The sequence below is a fragment of the Hoplias malabaricus genome, chromosome X2 (genome assembly GCF_029633855.1).
Source record: "Hoplias malabaricus isolate fHopMal1 chromosome X2, fHopMal1.hap1, whole genome shotgun sequence".
Taxonomy (NCBI): Eukaryota; Metazoa; Chordata; class Actinopteri; order Characiformes; family Erythrinidae; genus Hoplias; species Hoplias malabaricus.
This window is the reverse complement of record NC_089819.1, coordinates 11,668,042-11,686,929: the sequence shown is the minus strand read 5'-3', so window position 1 is coordinate 11,686,929 and position 18,888 is coordinate 11,668,042. Positions and strand designations below refer to the sequence as shown.

Below are 18,888 nucleotides of genomic sequence, written 5' to 3'. Positions count from 1 at the left end.
GTAAAATCTAAAGTAATTTTCTCAGAATAATTTCAGAATACCGACCTCTGTCGTCTATTACAACCTCAACACAGAGGAGAAATAAATGCGTCCATGTTTTTACTCATATAAAAGCCGAATTATCCGAGTTAAAGAAACACTTACTTACAGCTTTCCTTTGTACACTGGTCCGCTAAATCCTGCGGGAAACAGCAATGATTAGACCTTGGAATCATTTGAAAGAGAATCGACTCCTCGAGATTTGGGAATGGAGAGTCTGTTTGAAGATTTGGACTCGAGTCCACACCTTGAATTAAAATAATTTGCTCATATTTTCTGAATAATTTTTAAGTTAAAGTGTTAAAACATAATGATTAGTAATGTAAAAACGTGAAATGATTAATTGTAGTAAAATGTAATTTATTTATTTATTTATTGTGTGCAGTATTGGTGATAAATCAGTGATTCATAATGTCTGCAATACAAATATAGCCATTATGCAAAATGAATAGTGACATCTCTCTCATTTTAGATAGAATATATCTATATATCTGGTGGAACTGGCTTGTTACACACTCACTCACATATTTACTCATATACTCACTTGTGTACGTCAAGACCAAAAACCTTCACAAGTTGGTGCAATATCACATTAGGCGATGCTCCAAAAGGGGTAGTCAGAGCTTCGCATCAAAGACGCTATGTTTATGTCCTTATGATTTTATGTAATGTTGAAAGTGATAAAATAATGTTACTTTAGGGGTCTATTTTGTTGTAGAACATCATGCACAACGATTTTCCAAACACTTAATATTCAGTTATTCATAGTGAATATTCAAATATACCGTTCCAGGACCAAAAATAAATGAAATAACCCCAATAAATAAAAGTTAATTCATGCTAGTTCTCTTCAGCATGGAATGAGATTAGTTACTTAGTTTGTGTTAAGTTTCCAAATATTCCATGCTGACGTACACTGTCAACTGACCAATATTTTTTGGAATCGAGATTGTTTTGTAAAATAAGTATCGATTCATTTGGCTCTTGTCTTTTTGAATCAGACTCGAGTCGATTCCAAAATTCCTAAACATGAACTGCTTGAGCTAAACGTGATTGGCGTTCGGCTGCGCGCCTAGCAACCGAAGTTCCTCGCAAAGCGCTTAGCAACCAAAGCGCCAAGCAACCGACGCTTCCCACCAAACGACCGCTCTGAAACCAGAGAACTACTAGTCACGTGTTTATAACAAAAGTTTGGTTTATGACCAAAATTTTGTAAACACCCGACCGGTCACCCATTTTCAGCAATAACAACCTGCTCATCCTTACGTAGCTTTGTGTATACGCTCGAGGGTCTCATAATAACGTCACCAAATGACAACTGGATTTAAATAATTGTTCATATTTACCTGCTTCAAACTGTTCCTTAGTCATACAGCTATTAACAGAACATGGCCTGATATGACACTGTAAACTCATTTTTACACCATAAAAATGAACTCAAAGTGATCTGTTTATAAACTGCCATTTGTTTATACACTGCCCTCTGGTATCGACCAGATGAGGATGGGTTCCACTTTTTGAGTCTAAGGTTTCTTCCTTGTGCTGTGATGGAGTTTTCCTCCACATTTGGAGCCACATTTGTGAGGTTAAGTATTGCTGTTGAATAATACGCTCTGGACCACAGACACCTTAATATACCCACTGTTTTGTGTATGTGTCTATAAATGCAAGAGGCAAACTGAAAAAAAAATTGAGGAAAAAAAAAACTTGAAATCTTGAATACTATGGACTTTCATGACCTGAATGTTTAAACCCAACCTCTTCACACATTCATTAAAAGACAATGTCACTGTCATACATTAATCAAAAGACACTTATAATAAAAGCACACCTACAACAGTGTGAGCAAATCTCTTTTAATACAAAAAATTAAAAATTTCAAATCAAACCATGGAAACTTGTCCAAATAAATTTAAAACTTCTCTCTAGATAGCAGATAGATCATCTTAGATTAAAAGTCACATTTACAGGAAATGTCTCTGTTATTTTCCTTTAAACTCTATATATTACACTGCCACCCACCCCCCACCCCAAACCCCCCCACCCAAAAAAAAAAAACAGCATGAGTTAGCATCATTACTCACTCGTCTTTTCATTAAATTATAATTATATTAATTGTTGTGGTTATTTTCTTTTGTTATCACAAAATAGTCACACGAGTTCAGACAGGTATAAACATCATACCTGTGGCCTAAAGTCTACATTCTTAACAGCAATTAAAAAACAGTGTTCACACTTGAAAGTGAAAAAATCAGTGAAGTCTTGTGTTGTACCATTTGTAGAGACAGCAGACTTCAACCTGCTTAAGACACAGAAACGAAGAAGGGTTCAGCGTATCAATACTGAAAATGCGAGGTTTTTAAACCAAAGAGCTTCTGTGTTCAGTAATCCTCCCTTTTTATTTTCAGAGACACAAATGTCTTGTTAAATATATTTACTCCAAAACACTTTCTTAAAGACATTATTTGCACCTGGTACCCTTTGTTTACAAAATGACCTATCCATGCTCTGCCCACAATTGTGTTTTAGTAGCAACTGTTGCTAGGTTGGACAAGCTTTTCAGGCTATTCCATTCACCCCAATGTGATTCCTTTTTACCCACTTTTCTTTCTAGTTTACTTATTGTCACTTTCACCTGTTAGGTGGAATCACATCATGCTACCAAACATGAAGGGTGAAAGCAGCACATGCTTCCTCTAAGACATGTGATGCTGGTCACCATTTCTTTTCAAGCTTTGGGTAAAACATTAACTCTGTTCAGCTCAACACACTTGGAGGAGAACTGTAAATAACTGTATTATGTTAGCTACCAGACGTTGCTATTATCATGCTGAGTGATGGAGGGAGAGGGAGTGTCAAACTACTCAACCAGAGAAAGTCATCATCATCATCATCATCATCATCATCTTTTCTTCTTATTCATTTCAGGGTCGCCGTAACTAGAGAAAGTGAGGCTAGGTATTTGACAAAGTACTTAGATTATTCAAAATGAACTGCTGTGTTTGAAGTGGATAATGTGAATTCTCCAGTTTACGATACTGAACAAGACCTCACAGTTCAAAACAATACGGGTTTAAACAGACAAAAAATTAACATGTTTTCATAGGAATGTAACATTAGTTTGATTATACAGTTCATATCCGTTCACACAAACACACAAGTGAAATTTCAAATATATAAAAAATGTTGACACATTTAAATTCAGGTCTTTTCTTTTAAATCTAACAGTGCCACATAAACAGAATTTTTACTAACATTCTGCATAGCTTGACCAGCTTTGTACCAGTAACTTATTTGCGCATTTGTGGATAGAGGATGGAGAGGTCAGTTCAGTCCTGTATATATTATAAGGTTGCTGAGAGTAATGTGGATGTAGTTCACCATGTACTTGTAAAAACACGCAAAGCCTGATGTTGTGAGATATTCATAGGCATCCATTTGAAGGGACAGCTTTGCTGTGTCTGATAAAAGTTAAAGCATAGCTTTGTTGGGACAGCTTTAAAGAAATTCTACTGCAGTTATAACCCTAATTTACTGCATCTGTAGCATGGAGTCACTTACTGTGAACAATAACTTTGTTACTAGTTATTTGTCATACTTAATAAATGAAACGAAAACTCAAACCATGCTTATATTAGAAATGCATTGTCATTGGATTATATATATATATATTTTTTTTTTTTAAATAGAGAGAAATTGTTTTCGTAGTAATCAATTTCATGCTACAGATATGGCAGCTAGGGATCAGGCTGAAAAATGCTCAGCCATCATTTGAAAAATCATATGCATTTTATGGTGTGTAACAGTAACAGCAACAGATTTCTAGAGGACTCAGCTCTTCATGAACAGTCAACAGGGCAATAGTCTTCTTTTCAGTTATGTGTAGGGGATTACTTTTGAGGATTCATATGCCTGATGCCTGCCTGAAGCTCTTTGGATAACTTAACTGTATCCCGTAGATTCTCACAGAGTAAAAGGAGCCTGTGATGGATTAAACAAGGCTTCTCTAAACAGAGGCTGTTCAGTATTCAATAAGAGTACAGTGAAGAAAGTGCATTGAATTTGCATTATTCATTTTCATACATTACATTTATACAATAATGTATTTCAGTTTACTTTAGAACAAGTGTGTTGATGTAATACATCTTTACAGTACCATGCGAAGACAGTGGCCACTGTAGATTTCTTTGAAAAACTTAAATCCTCCCATAAATTATCCTCCAAAAATAGAAATATTAATCAAACTTTAATTAAATTATATTAAATTAAACAAATTCATTTAAGCTTATTTTAATCTTTGTTAAACTAAGCTCTTAAATGTAATTTACATCTTCATCCCTCTCTTGATGCTGAGAAAGTTACTTATAAATAACTTTCAGCTAGAAGTGAAGTAAACTGACTTTTGCATGGTACTGTATGTAGAAATGATGTAGTTAATGGGATCAAGGAAATATATATATTATTTTTCAGCATACCTAATCTGTGTTTTTTGGGATATGCAATGTCATTAAAAAGATATGCAAAATTGAGAGTATTGATATGCTTTGTTCTTAGGATGGAGCATACACCTACATGCCACTTTCTTCTCCAAGCTCTTCCTGTGTCATCCAATTAGTAAGGGAGAGATATAGGAGAGAGAGAGAGAGAGAGAGAGAGAGAGAGAGAGAGAGAGAGAGAGAGAGAGAGAGAGAGAGAGAGAGAGTCTTCTCTATTATGTGTTAATGTGCACATTATAGTGTCAGTATGAGTTAAAGTGTTCACAAGGCTACATGACACCTACTTAAGCATTTTATGATGAATGACTTAGACCTACATAAATTCTGAGGAGTATTATATGAGGATTCATTTGTAAGTTTGGAATTTCATGTTGATATAACATCTATGTCAGCTCAGGTGAGAGACCACCATCACCTGACAGACCACACTTATTGGAATATGGTTTATAAATGTTTGTGTGTGTGGAAATCAGTTGTCATGACAAGGTGGTAAAGCTTTACGAACATTGCTCTATGGTGCAATCTTTTCTCTATTTTAGGCCTGTAGCAGTGATGATCAGAATCCAGAGATATATATTATGAGAGACAGAGAGAGAGAGAGAGAGAGAGAGAGAGTTGGATGGATGGGGAAATGGTGTTTTTTTAAAAAAAGAGCACCTGATTTGGTTTGGAAGCGATCAAGGGGGCCAAGTACTTGGCCACTCCATTTATCTCCCCTTCTTTTCTCACACTCACACACACACACACACACACACACACACACACACACACACACACACACACACACTCATATCTGCTATCACACACAGAGCCTTTCACTCACACACTCAAGCCCTGCTTGCTGTGGCCTCCTGGGTCAAGCTCACGAAGCTCTGTCCATCTGTACTGGAGGTCCTTGTCCTTTCCTTGTGTTCTGTTTATCTGTTTTTTTGTTTTGTTTGCTTTTTGTTATTTTCTCTCCCTCAATTCAGTAAAAGTGTTTCAGAAAATATCCGGACACATACTCCAGTCCTGCCTCTCTTTGGCCTCCCAGTAACCTCCTTTATACACAAAACTCGTCTCTCCATTCAAAGGGTCCGTCCTTTGGTGGAACCACTGTGGCATGTATCCTTCATAATCAACACCTGGAGAGAAAACATAAAACACATTAAAACATTGCATAAATTAAAACATTGCAGAATTTAAAGTTAACCCTGCACTTACGAAGCTATTTCAACTCCTGAAATGTTTGATAATTAGTTGTGGCCTTCAGCTATTAAAATTTAAAGTGATAAAATGGTGAACATTTCCCCTAAAAAGATGTTTCTTTGCTTCTTTAGCTCTGCACTGGAGCTACAGGGAAAGGAAAAATGAAAGGAAGGTTTTATGCCGCAAGCCTAAATCATCACACTCATACCTCAGATTGTTTGATCATCTCAAATAGATTTGTGTATGGTTCCACAAAAACAAATAAATTGTAACCTTCCAGATGGCAGTTTGAATTTCTACTGGAATCATCTTTTAAGGTCATATCATCCGGATAAGGGACGTTGTTGATTCTAATGAAAATATTAACTATAATAAAAAAAACAGTTTAAAAAAACAACAACAAAAAAAAAAACATAAACATTCAGAAAGAGCAGTGTTAAATGTAGCAACCTTTGTCTTACAGTGAGTTAACTGTCCAATTACCACCACAGTATTGATGCTAATGGCTGCGAGATTTTAGCATCAATCTACTGGTGCCAACACCAGGTTTAACACTAATAACTGATGTAATTAAAATGATGTATATCTTGAGCAGACAGACATTAAAGTAACATACTCTTGCTTTATATTTGTAGGGCACATCTTAGGCACAGTTTATTACTCCATGGCAAAACTGAAGAAGCATATTTCAAACAACAAATATATCTTCACTTATTGATTACATTGGGGGGAAATGGTGTGTATTTGAATTGTTGCTAAAATTAAATAAAAAAATAAACATGTATTAAAATAAATATATACCTCTGCAGTATTAAATCTTACAGTACAAGGCTTGTGGGTACTTACGGGTGTAGTATATTTTATAATGCATTTTTACTAAGCTCTATACAGGCCTAAGATTCAAATAGATTAAAATGAGACAAAAGTGATCAACTGGTTCAGATCTGAGATAAAACAAAATAGCTAAAACTAGAATCTGATTCTTCTTTCTTAATAAAACCTTAAATTATGACAGGACTTGTACTTGATTTTCATAATACTGCAGTCAGTGAGAGCATACAGGAAGAGTGTTTGCTGTGTAGGACCCTACAATCATTATCCCAGTTGCAGTCAGTCTGAAGTTAAGTCAAAAATGTCTGATATGTATGCAAATCTTCTGTATTTGATTGCCAACTTTATGTAAGTGACAGCAGGAGGGAGTGGCATGAGGATTTTATGGAACATAATTACATGAAACTGGGTGTGCACACACTCACACAGGAAAACTGAACACTATACACATGGTGAAACTGTCATTACAGATCACTTTCTGATCTGCAAATTGTGGACACAACACATAGTGGTGTGAAAAGACGGAGACTCAGACCAGACTCACCAGAGTCAAGATCAAACTCTGGTAACCAGGAGGAGGAAAAAAAAAAAAGACACGTAACATGATCAGAAACATCAGTGCCACAAGATGAAAAGGCCTTTTTTTTGGGATATTCCCCTTTAGATCAGAATAAATCATAAAAAGCAATTCCTAACAAAGTTTATGAAACAGCGTACAAACTCTAACTTTACAGGCTGAAAAGTTTATCTCTCTCTCTACTCTCAAAAAACAAACACACCCAATGCACATATATATGTGTTATTATGCAATGTGAAAGTGTGAAGTGTCAAACAATATTTCTGACTGCATAAAAGCCCAGCCATTCTTGTACAGTGATGGTTTAGTTTTTCGCTATTCAAACTAGTCTGAAAAATTAAAAAGGTTCCTAAAAAGTATCTAAAGCAAAAATCAAGACTGGATCTTGACACAAGAGCCAGGATCAAGATTAGAATTAGTGTTGGAATTAAGGTTGGAGTCAGAGTAGACAGTAAAAAAAATAATAGTGGAATTAACAAACTTATGGTCAGTTGGTCAGTCCCTGGAGAACCTGAAATATAGGTGAGTTGATACTGAAGTGGTAAGTGCCTAGAAATCAGCAATGGAATATCCGAAAAAAGAGCCCACTGGATTAAACACTACACACAGTTTAATCTGAAACTCTCATTGCTCACCTTCATTAATGGCATCGGAGGCTTCTGCCTCTCTCCTCCTCCTCACTGCTCTCTGTTTCTCCTCTAGTCTCTGTTTCTCTGTATTAGCCTCGTCCCAGCGACCCTCCTCCATCAGACGCTGATCTGGCCTCAATCTGCTGTCCGTCAAACACACTCCCGCCTCTTCTTCATTCAGAGTCAGAGCCAGAGACGAAAAATAATACATGTTCTCAGCATTCTCACTGAAAGAGAGGGACAGGGAGAGAGAGAGTAATAGAGAAAACTCATAAAATGATTTGCAAGTACTGTGGATCTGAGTCAAATGAAGTTGTCATATTATGCATTTTTAATTATTTATTAATGAATAAATTTAATAGGTCAGATTTAAATGACCCACACAGACAGAATATCACATTACAATATATTAATTCATATACTGTAATGTATTTTCATTTTATCTGCATCAACATTCCATCTTCACTTTTCAAACATAAGAGTTATTGATATATTGTTGCTTTATAACTTGTTTATAAGATTCTTCATCCTACATTGATAAATCATTATAGGCATGTCTAACATTTCGGCACAATTTCCCACAATCTATCAGAAAACTATAATAGTGTTTTTGCATAATATTAGAATCACCATATGTTTCTGTAACAAACTTGTATATTGAGTTTGTCAATCATTCATTCATCTTCTGTTACTGCATCATTGATGGTGGTCATGGTGGAGCCTACCCAGAATCACTGGGCACAAGGCAGGAACACACCCTGGACAGCTTTGGACACCCAGTTCATCACAGGGCTGTTGTATTTGTGCCATGTGCAATATGCTGCTGATGTGTGAGTAAGTACAATGTTGGTGTATGTGCGTACGGTAGTGGGTATTTCTTCCACAGAAGTCTAGGTGAAAGTGTCTGGTAGACAGTCTTCTGTTTGCCCTCAGCGCTGTTGCTGCCCCTGCTGCTCTGGACGATCTTAGCGCTCTCCATTCTCTCATCCCACGTCCCGGAAAGTATGTAGTGTGCCTGACCCTCACTATCTGCTACAACACCCGTCACCTATACCATGACCACAACAAAACAAAAACAAAACAAATCAAATCAAAATCAGTAGAGAAAATACACTACATTCAGAAATGTTTGCAGACTCCTGCTTGCCTTATGTTTTTTCTAAGAAGTTTAATCCCTCCCCTTTGTCTCCTGTAACAGACTCTACACTGCTGGACTTCTACACTAGAAGATGTAACATTGTTGTGAAGATCAAATCGCATTCCTCCACAGGTACTGATATTGGATCATTAGTCCTGAATCACAAACACAACAGGTCACTAACTCCCAGCTCATGCCAGAAGTACTGAATGGAATTTCATCACTCCAGAGAATGGAGCTCCATAGTGTGGTGGATACTCCACTAGCAGACACTTGACATTGGTATTGGTGAATTTAGACTGCTGTTGCCCCAGATTCCATCCGTCCCATTCTACTGGAATGTTTGTCACCTTAATGTATATCTCCACAACAGGTGCACGTTAATGTAGCTGAATTTTCACTTAATATAAATGTTGTCTGCAAACATCTGGGCACATAGTGTGCATACAGGTCTAAAGATTATTGAAAGGTTGGTTTTAAAGTCCAAACTATGATTTGATGTACCATTGGTGGTGATGAGTGAAGGTGTTTGGGACATTACCTTGCGTGGAACTTCCCTGGAAAAATAACTATAAGGAGAGAACTTGAGCTGACATGTCTCTTTGGTTCGGTGATTTACAATGTCAATGTCTCCTGACTGAGAGAAAGAGAGAAAGAATGAAAATAATAACGGAAGAAAGATTTATTAAATGACAAACTTTAAATTTAAATGTATCCACTTTTTCAAAACCTCAAAATAAACCTAAAGTGGAAGAGGTTATACATCTGTAGAAGTAGAGCAGTGTTAGTCAATGAATGCAGACCTGGTCGATCCACAGCTTTCCAACAATAATGTTGTGCACAGTGGATGTCACTTTACGCCACACATAGTGGTTCCCACTTGCATGAAACTGAAGGTGGATGGCACCTAGAGATGGGGAGAGAGGCACACATAAGAGCGAGAGTGTGAGAGAAAGTAAGGGAGGGAGAATGTGTGAGAAAGAGAGAAAGAAAGAAAGAGAGAGAGAGAGAGAGAGAGAGAGAGAGAATTGCTTGGTGGTTGCTATGGTGTCCCAGGTGGATGCTAGGGCTTTGCTGGGTGTTTGATATTGTGATCAAGGTGGCATGTGCTAGGCTGTGGTGGCTATGTTGTTGTTAGTGTGTTGCACAGAGTTTGCTAAGGTTGCCATGGTATCCAATGTGGTTACTAAGGTTGTGCTAAGTGGTTGTTATGGTTTCAGGTTGGTTTCTCAGGTGTGGCTATGTTGTTTCTATTGTATCCTAAGTGGTTTCTAGGGTGTTATTAAGAAGTTATTATGATCCATTAGTTCACCAATTAAATAAAACTATGCAATATTAATGGTATTCCAGGTGGTTTCAAAAATGTTATTAGACGTTTGCAATGATATTAGTTGGTTGCCAGGGTGTTGCTAACTATTGGCTATGCTATCTATGAAAAGCCAGTGAAGAACAGCAAGCTGGCTTTTACAAGCAACTTAATTTACCCTTCGAAAAAAAAAACACTGTGGGCAGTCCATATGTAATTTAGAAATGTTGGGTTCCAATTAATGAGTTTTCTTGTTCTAAAGGTTTTTTCACACAAAATAAAAAGAAATCAACATTTATTTTTAATCTTCATTTAGACTGACAGAAAAATGAGGCAATGAGCTTGTGACAGTCAGAAGAAGCTGAGGCTCTTACCCAGGGGCATGATAGATAGGTATTTTCCACGAAACTTGCTCGCGATGGTGATTTCCTGCCACAGGGTCCAGCCTCGCTGTGACATCACGTGATGGGCAGCAGCTGGAGGATGATGACTAACCTGGACATAATAAATAGTGTCAAAATATGGATAAAACCAGAAAATGAAGAAGAAAGAAAGGCGCTGTTTGTCTGTGCTTGTGTGTATTTGTGTGTGCATGTGTGTAAAAGAATGTATGTTTTCTGACCTGTTCACAGAGTGAGCGATATCCGAACTCTTCTAGCCGGTCCAGTTCATAAGTCTCCCCCAGCAGAGGGTTGAAGGGTTTAGCTGTACGGTGGACAGTGGTGGAGTAAGAGGACACTGAGAATGCTGCCACCAAGCACATCTGCTCCAAAGAATTCTCACACCGAGCTGCTTTATCCAACAGCTCACTGTACTCCAGATCCTCCGTCAGACGCTGCAGCATCGAGAGAGGCTCATTGAAGTTTACCTGAGAGAGAGAGAGAGAGAGAGAGAGAGAGAGAGAGAGAGAGAGAGAGAGAGAGAGAGAGAGAGAGAGAGAGAAAGAGAGAGGGGGGGGGAGTAGCGAGGGAGAAAGAAAGAGATAACTATTACAAGAAATACACCAATTATAGTTACATTTACATGGTGGACTCCCTATTTGCCCACCAGAGGTCGCTGTCACCGTAAAACAGGAGCGCCTGACTCTCCCACTTACTGAATACTGTCGGTAGTTGCAATGTGGTGATTATCAGTGGCATACATTCTCATGTTGTGTCCCACTTGTGAAGCAAACAACATTTGTTTTTTGAATACATAAAATATAGCACATTAATTTAGATCTCTGACAAAACCTATGTTTGATGATCCTCTGTATCCAATGTGTCAGGTTTTGTCCTTGTCCTCCATCGAGTTATATCTTGTTTCCTTGTGTTTTTCCATCTTGTTTGGCTTTTTCCACCATGTTCTGTTCTGTGTACATTCTCCTTGTGTTTGCCTTCATCTCTGATTGTAGCATTTCTACTTCCATAACCCTTTTGGTCATGTGTTCACTTCAAAGGTATTGTCAGTTTTTGTGTATTTAAACGGTTTCTTGAGTCTATGCTTTTCTGTCATTTTCTGTGTCTCCTCCCATCTCTATCTCTAACTCTTGTAGTTTATACTTCGTCTCCTGACAGGTCTTTATTTCTTGTCAGGTTTAAGTTTCTGTTGTTATTATTGTTTCACTTCCGTGTTTAATAAAGGAGCATTTCAGCACTTAACATCTACCTCAGTTTCCCCCTGCACCCTCGCATGGTACAATGAAATCACTTATTGACATTGGAAATCATCACCAGCTCTCACAGGAAATGAGTGGTCATCCTTCACTTTGCCTGTTAGTTACTACTGGTGCACCTCTGGGACTGTGTTGCTATTCCTGACTCTAAGCAGGTAGTGACTGTGTACTGGTCACTCACAGGCATGGGTATTTTGGAAAGTTCTTTGCCGATGCAATTCTTCATGATGCTCCACAGGTTGAGGGAGTAGTTGGGTTTGTCTGGGATGCAGGTCCGCCTCTTCCTCCGTGGCTTAACCTCTCTCCCTGACAAATCATTATTGCTCTGAGATGACTGAGAAACACAGAGAGAGAAATGGTGTGAGAGAGAGAGAGAGAGAGAGAGAGAGAGAGAGAGAGAGAGAGAGAGAGAGAGAGATTAACTGTGACGCATATATCAAATGATACGTTCCAATTCCTGCATAGTTAAATAAAGCTGTAAGCAAACTAATTCAGAAGGATTTTTTGTGAACTACTGCTAAAACCTTTTTTTTTTTGCCAAATTTTAACCCAATCATTCATCGTCTCCAGTTCCACCACATAAGCTGAAATCCCCTCATCCCAGAAAATAGCACCAACATTGGGAATGGCCCACATGCAGTAGAAGAGCGCTGATAGCCCAGGTCCATCACATCAGCCAACAGAGGCCCATGCTAGCTGGCAACATGCTTGGTGTTTTTAGGGGTGGGAGGGGCCATAAGGATTCCCAGGTCTCAGATGTCGGAAGCATCACCAGGGACGGAACTGGCAATCTTCCTATGACTGCTGGGCCAATGTGGCGCTCAGAGAAACTCAATATTTAATCAGACGCAGTGGTTCACAGTGGTACTGAAAGGAACCAGATGCTCCATCACAGGAAACTGTTCTCTTTTTTTGTTTTTCTCTGTGTTTGATCATCATTTGAAAGCTGGAAAAAAACGTCAGCATGGCCTTGACAACATGTTTGGGCAGAAGACTGTTGGCAATAAACTGGGATACTTTGGAACAATATCACATGAGTTTGTTGCCAGGCTAAATGGTAAACGTTAGTTAGAGGGGTATAAAGCTATAGAGGGGTATATAAAGAGGGCTATAGATTAGTGGAACTGTGTTCTCTGCAGTGATGAAGCTCTGTCAAGTACATTTAGGATAAGGTTAGGTAGTGTTTTTGATCTGGAGTAACCATGGAGCGTCATAACCTGACCTAACTAATGCTCTTATGACTGAATGACATCAAACCCTCATGTAAAGTTTAAAGAGCAGAAGCTTTTACTTTGTCAAAAGGACGACAAATTATTAGCATTAGAGACAAAGAGGCAAAGAGAAAAATAAATTAGCAAAAACAAAGAGAAAAGAATAGATGAAAAGAAAAATATACCAGCAACTAATTGGTCACTCAGTAGCTGGGAAATATCTACTGTTTAATGAGGAGCTTTTAGAAAATGGTCAATTTACATGAAAGACTTTGTACTGAGGCAGAGGACTGGACTGGGAGACAGAGAGCAGATGTCTGTAATCCAATTAAGAGCGAAAATGACACAGGATCGGTGTGTGTAGTGCCTCAGGAAGCGACTGAAAACACACAGTGTTTGTTTGTGTGTGTTCAACTGGGAGTTTATCCAATGGCATGCCAATTCATTAATTTGTTTTCATACAAACAGTAGGTGACTCTGGTGACATCAATATACATATGTTATGATATGAAGCAGCTCAGTTCTTTCTCAATATTGAAACCTGCCCTTCAGTATTTGAAAAGAATCATGGAAGAACATTTGGACAAAAATTGTCCCTCACATTGGATTAAGCCCCCTATACAGCTAAAAGCTAAGAATTCTTTTTTGCAGCCAATGCCTAAAGGTTAGTGAAGCTTGGGACCAGAAAGTCGCCACAACTGGAAGAAAACTGGGCAAGGCTCCTAACACCCAGCTGCTCCCTGGGCATCAAGGCTGACTGTCTGCTGTTCCTTATCACTAGTGTAAATGTGTATGTGCTCATGAATTTCATTATCTAACATAAAATTACATTAATATTAATGTAAGGTTTATTCCAATAAAAATTTTGTAATAATAAAGGCTCCTTTAAGCAATTTTGCATTTAGAAAGGTTTAAGGCAACTGACACTTGTTGGAATAAGCCTTTATAAATATATAAACATTGGTTTACTATCCATTGTTATAAGAGCCTTATTCAGATGGGATATGGATTAGTGTTACTGTGTAATGTATGCATTTTATAAAAGCAGGAGACCCTGTTTATTCCGGCCTACTCATGCCCTGCTCACATATACATACTATTTCCTGACAGGACATTGACAGAAACATTCACTTTAATGAGAAATTGTAGCATTTTTGACAGTGACATTGACTGATTTGCCTTGTGATAATGCAAAAATCTTACACCTTACCTGTTGTTTCCATTGAAGCCTTCATACATATAAAAATGATCCAAATAGCATATATTACAAATTACATGCATGTTACATAATATTTTTATTGGAATTTCTGCCAATGCCCATGTAAACTTGTCCAGTTACTATAAAAAAAAGTAAGTGAAGGTCAACTGGAAAAAATGAACTGGTCTCAGATAAGTATAAAGAATAAATGTGAAACTCACATGATCCTCCAGGTTCCAGTCACTAGGCTGTCCACCACTGGCACCACTTAAATTACTCTGTGAACGCCTGCAATCACACACACACACACACACACACACACATACACACACGTTTATGGGGTTCATTACTACAATTAACTGCTATAGTATTCAAGCCTAAACCTAAACCTAGATAAATTAAAATATTTTTCAATGCAGCAGTCTGCACTAAAGAAAAACAGTACAGGGCTGCAGTTCACAATCACAGTCTTATAAAACCATCTACAAGCCCTGGCAATAACAATGGAATCAGCACAATCAGATGTTCACCCAGACTTTTTATTTCATAGAGGTGAAGGCATTAGAACATCAGGATAGTATTTCCAAAGCAATATGCCTTTAAACCAAAAAATGATAAAACCTATGGGTGAAAATAGGACTCAATATTTCTGACAGAACTGCACGTAGTCAGCTGAACGGGATTGGATTTAAATATAAAAAGCAGCACTAACACCTAAACAGCAGAAAACATCTTACGACTGGGCTAAAGAGAAGCAATCATGGAGTGTGTTGTCATAAATCACAAATTTACATTAGCAAGAAGATGAAGCTGATCTTTTGTGCCAATCTAATGAAAGATTTAAAGATTACTGCCTGAAGGAAATGTCCACAGTTCCCTACTCATGTATGATATGCGGTGATAAAGCATCTTGCCACAGAACAAAGAGGACTGAACTTTCATTCAGGAAAGACATATTAACTCAGTGACCAGGAGTCGGAATCATATATTGTATCCTCAGTTCCCAAATGATAAAATTTTATAACTAAAAGGAAAACTGAGGTAACACAGTGGTAACCATGGTTCTGTCACAACTTTTTTAGAATGTGTGCAGGCATCAATTTCTAAATGTTTTAAGAAGGAATATGGAATATATTTGAATTATTCCTTGTGTTTTATCAGATAAAAAAGAATACTGCATGTTATAAAATGTCAACTTTATTGATAAGGTGTGTGTATGTTATTAAAAATGTATTTGAACATACCTAATGAAGGTAACAGATCTCAAGTAACAAACTTATGGTGGGAAAAAAGGTCCATAACAAGGCTCTGTCATGCAAAGCTGATTAAATGCTGTTTGAGAACCCAGCTCTATTTATCTATTTATTTATTTATTGTTTGTTCGTTTGTTTGTTTGTGAAACTCATGCTTCACAACTCAAGTAAAACATCAAAGTGAATGTCCTCTAAGTGTAGTGATTCCATTATTTTTGCCAGGGGTATTAGTGTGTGTGAGTGTATGTGTGTGTAACTTAAGCTGAAGGCAGATATTTTGGATAATGAAAAGAAAACTTGAGTAAACCAAAACACGCAGTGAACCTGCACAACAAACTCTCATTAAAATGGCCTACAGGAGAAGACACCCACCCACCCTGGGTGCACATGCACAAATACACACACACACACACACACACACACACACACACACTACAGAAATAAGAGCTTTTTGTGTTTTGGGTGTAAAATAAATCTGTATAAATTGCACAGACTCTGCTAAATCCTAATCCTCCCACAGTATAACCACCTCACACACGTTTACCATGCAATTAGACTGGCATATACATTGCTGTTGAGACTTTTGTGCATTCAAGTGTATGTGAGAAAAGCCTCTAAACCTTACATTTTTTAAGAATAGGCTATGAAGCTCACTGACTCAGGAGCATTTGGAGACATTAATGCTTATGTTTACAGAGAATGAAATTCCAATATCTACTGACAATGAGACTAAGTATATGAACCAGAACATGTACACAGTAGTGCATGATGTGTCTGAGTTAGTTTAATTTCCAATTTCATTCATTATTTTTCTGTAACCGCTTACCCCCTTAACACACTTATGGACAATTTTTAGTTGTCAATTCAGATACCAATGTGTGTTTTGGACCATTGGAGGAAACTGGAGCACCTGTAGGAAGCCTACGTGGATACAGGGAGAACACACCAAACTCCTCAGTCACCCCAAGCTGGGCTTGTACCCACAAACTCAGGTCTCTGGAGATGTGTGACAGCGACACTCCCTTTATTTTTCAGTTGATATTTTTTTTGTTATTTTTGCTAAAGTATCTAAATATTCTTGAAGTGGATTTTTTGATCAGTGTAATGTAAAATGTTATTTAACTTATACACACTTCTTAAAAGGATAGCAAGAGCTCTGTGTGTATGTGTGTGTGTGTGTGTCTGACCTATGTTGTGTGGGATCTGTGGCAGTCACTGTGATGAATGCAGGTGAATCCTCCATGGCATCAAAGTACTCTGTATCTTCATCTTCATCACTTGCTTCCTCTTTCCGGGGCCTCTCACTCACTCCTGCAGACAATACACAACTCAAACAGACATATGCATATATGTACACAAAGCTACAGCACTGTAAAATAAATTATTTGTATATTTCCCCTTCCATGTACTTTCCCACAGAGTGGACAGCACCACTTACTTAGCATTATATATTTATAATAAACTGGCATTATCTCATAGAAATCTGTTTTCACTTTGATACTTAAAGAGATTTTTTTTTGTATATTTTGTACATTTAAAAAAAAGCCAAATAAGATTGATTATGATTTCACTTACAAACTAAATAAAAGGGGAAAACAGCCCATTGGGCTGTGGCATAAAGCCAACCCCACATTTCAAAATAAAACCATAACTACAGTCAAACATGATGGGTAATGTTAGTGTGGCTGCTTTGATTTGGTAAGGACACTTGGACACTACTAATTTTGAAATCATAATCATATCTTGAAAGAGAATATCCAACAGTCAGTTTGTGACCCAAGGCTCAAGCAAGTCCACCTCTATGTTTTCAAAAGAAAAAAAAAGGCTCCAATAATATCCCATTGAGGTGCTGTGGGCAGATCTCAGATGAGTAGTGCATCCTGAGAAACACTTCAATGTAGTCAAATAATAAATAAATCTTGATATTCAATAAATGGGCTATTATATAAATGCATAATTTTATGTTTACTCATTTAGATTTTTATCTTACATTAAATTTAGTGGACAACAGAAATATGTGTGAGACCGTTATGAAAAAAGAAGAAGCTAGGAAGGGGCAAATACTTTTTTTTTTTTTTTTTTTTTTTACAGAATTAAGAACTTCATCCACACTGCATTAAGCAAGCACACTTAAATATTGTTAATTATTGTAGTACAGTCTCTTTTTATCATCATGTCCATGCTCCAACCAAAACAAAAAAAAGAAAAAGCAAGCCTTACAGAACAATTTGGTGGACTCTGAAAAATGGAAGAGGAAAAAATATAGCACAAAACATCAAAGAAATGTTATCCATAGTATGTGGAAAATAATGTAAGAGGACAGATGGAATGTAATTTTGTTTACTTTGCTCAGCTTATATCAGTAATAATATGGTATCAATTTGTATTTAGCCATAAATTAAATTCCAGTTTCTGAGATGTCACTAAATTATACTACTCTTTCACTTATTTCTATTTGGTCTTTAAATGGGCAGGTACAGTGTAATGTACAAACACAGTTATTGTACCTCACATGAACATCATGCAATAACATCAGTCCTCACCCATTTGCACTTTACTCATAAACAGATCATTATTCCTTTAGCAACAAATATGATATTGACATTTAATTTATTAGTAAATACAACATATTATTTGTAAAATCAACTTACTACTTCTCCATAAATTACTACCATAAAGTCCTTATTGATCCAGCCTGCCCACTTTTATTTAATAATTTAATGATAATACCAGAGAGCCAACAGTTTACTATTTATATTATACAGCAATTCATAACATTCATAATACACTCCAACCTACCAACAGCTACATAAGAATGTGGGAATCAATGTTTAGAGGACATCAGATACTAAACTGAGACTCAGATTAAGATGTTGTTTTACCAGGCCCTCCTAGCTGCAGGTTGTCTACATGCTAGAGGTTTGCTGCTTTAACACACTTAAGTCAGTGGTTTGTTTTAACTCGCTGATTTGTTCTTATAAAAAAGAAAAAGATAGATATAGAGACAGAAAGAGAGTAAGATGGCTGTTAAACCTTCCTCTCTGGTGTGGCTCGGGTGGCTCAGCTCACCGGTGTGTGTGGAGGGTGTGTCTGGTGTGTTGGTGGAGTGTGTGGGTGCTTCTCTCCACGCTCTCTCCAGGCTGTTGTGCTGTTTGGCCAGCTGCTCGATGGTCTCCTCCAGATGAGTGCGCTGCTCTCGCTCATGCTGCAAGACTCGCTGCCATCTGCGGCTGTGGCTCTCGGCCAGCTCTAGGAAATCACGACATGCCTGCAGGGACAGGACACACAGGGCCACAACTGTTCATTATTTCTGTTTGATTCATTGATTCATTGAACCAATATGTAGATTCCTCTCACTTTCCTTGTAA

General features: G+C 37.5%; 1 protein-coding gene across 2 annotated transcripts in view; it reads right to left on the bottom strand.

Annotated features, from left to right (window-relative positions):
* Positions 1-2,129: 2,129 nt before the first annotated feature.
* The window catches only part of LOC136677492 (oxysterol-binding protein 2-like), a 74,047-nt gene continuing 57,288 nt past the window's right edge, over positions 2,130-18,888 (bottom strand). Inside the window, exons 4-15 of one of the 2 annotated variants that reach the window (XM_066655055.1) lie at positions 18,590-18,788; positions 16,708-16,831; positions 14,489-14,555; positions 12,040-12,192; positions 10,827-11,072; positions 10,579-10,699; positions 9,702-9,805; positions 9,440-9,535; positions 8,624-8,808; positions 7,767-7,987; positions 5,540-5,659; positions 2,130-2,338 (exon numbers count right to left, since the gene is read on the bottom strand). In XM_066655055.1, coding sequence (XP_066511152.1) covers positions 2,334-2,338; positions 5,540-5,659; positions 7,767-7,987; positions 8,624-8,808; positions 9,440-9,535; positions 9,702-9,805; positions 10,579-10,699; positions 10,827-11,072; positions 12,040-12,192; positions 14,489-14,555; positions 16,708-16,831; positions 18,590-18,788 — 1,641 coding nt within the window. In that variant the 3' untranslated portion in view covers positions 2,130-2,333. Of the gene's footprint in view, positions 2,339-4,380; positions 5,660-7,766; positions 7,988-8,623; positions 8,809-9,439; positions 9,536-9,701; positions 9,806-10,578; positions 10,700-10,826; positions 11,073-12,039; positions 12,193-14,488; positions 14,556-16,707; positions 16,832-18,589; positions 18,789-18,888 lie in introns of those variants that run through there. The other variant, XM_066655054.1, reaches the window with a different exon arrangement.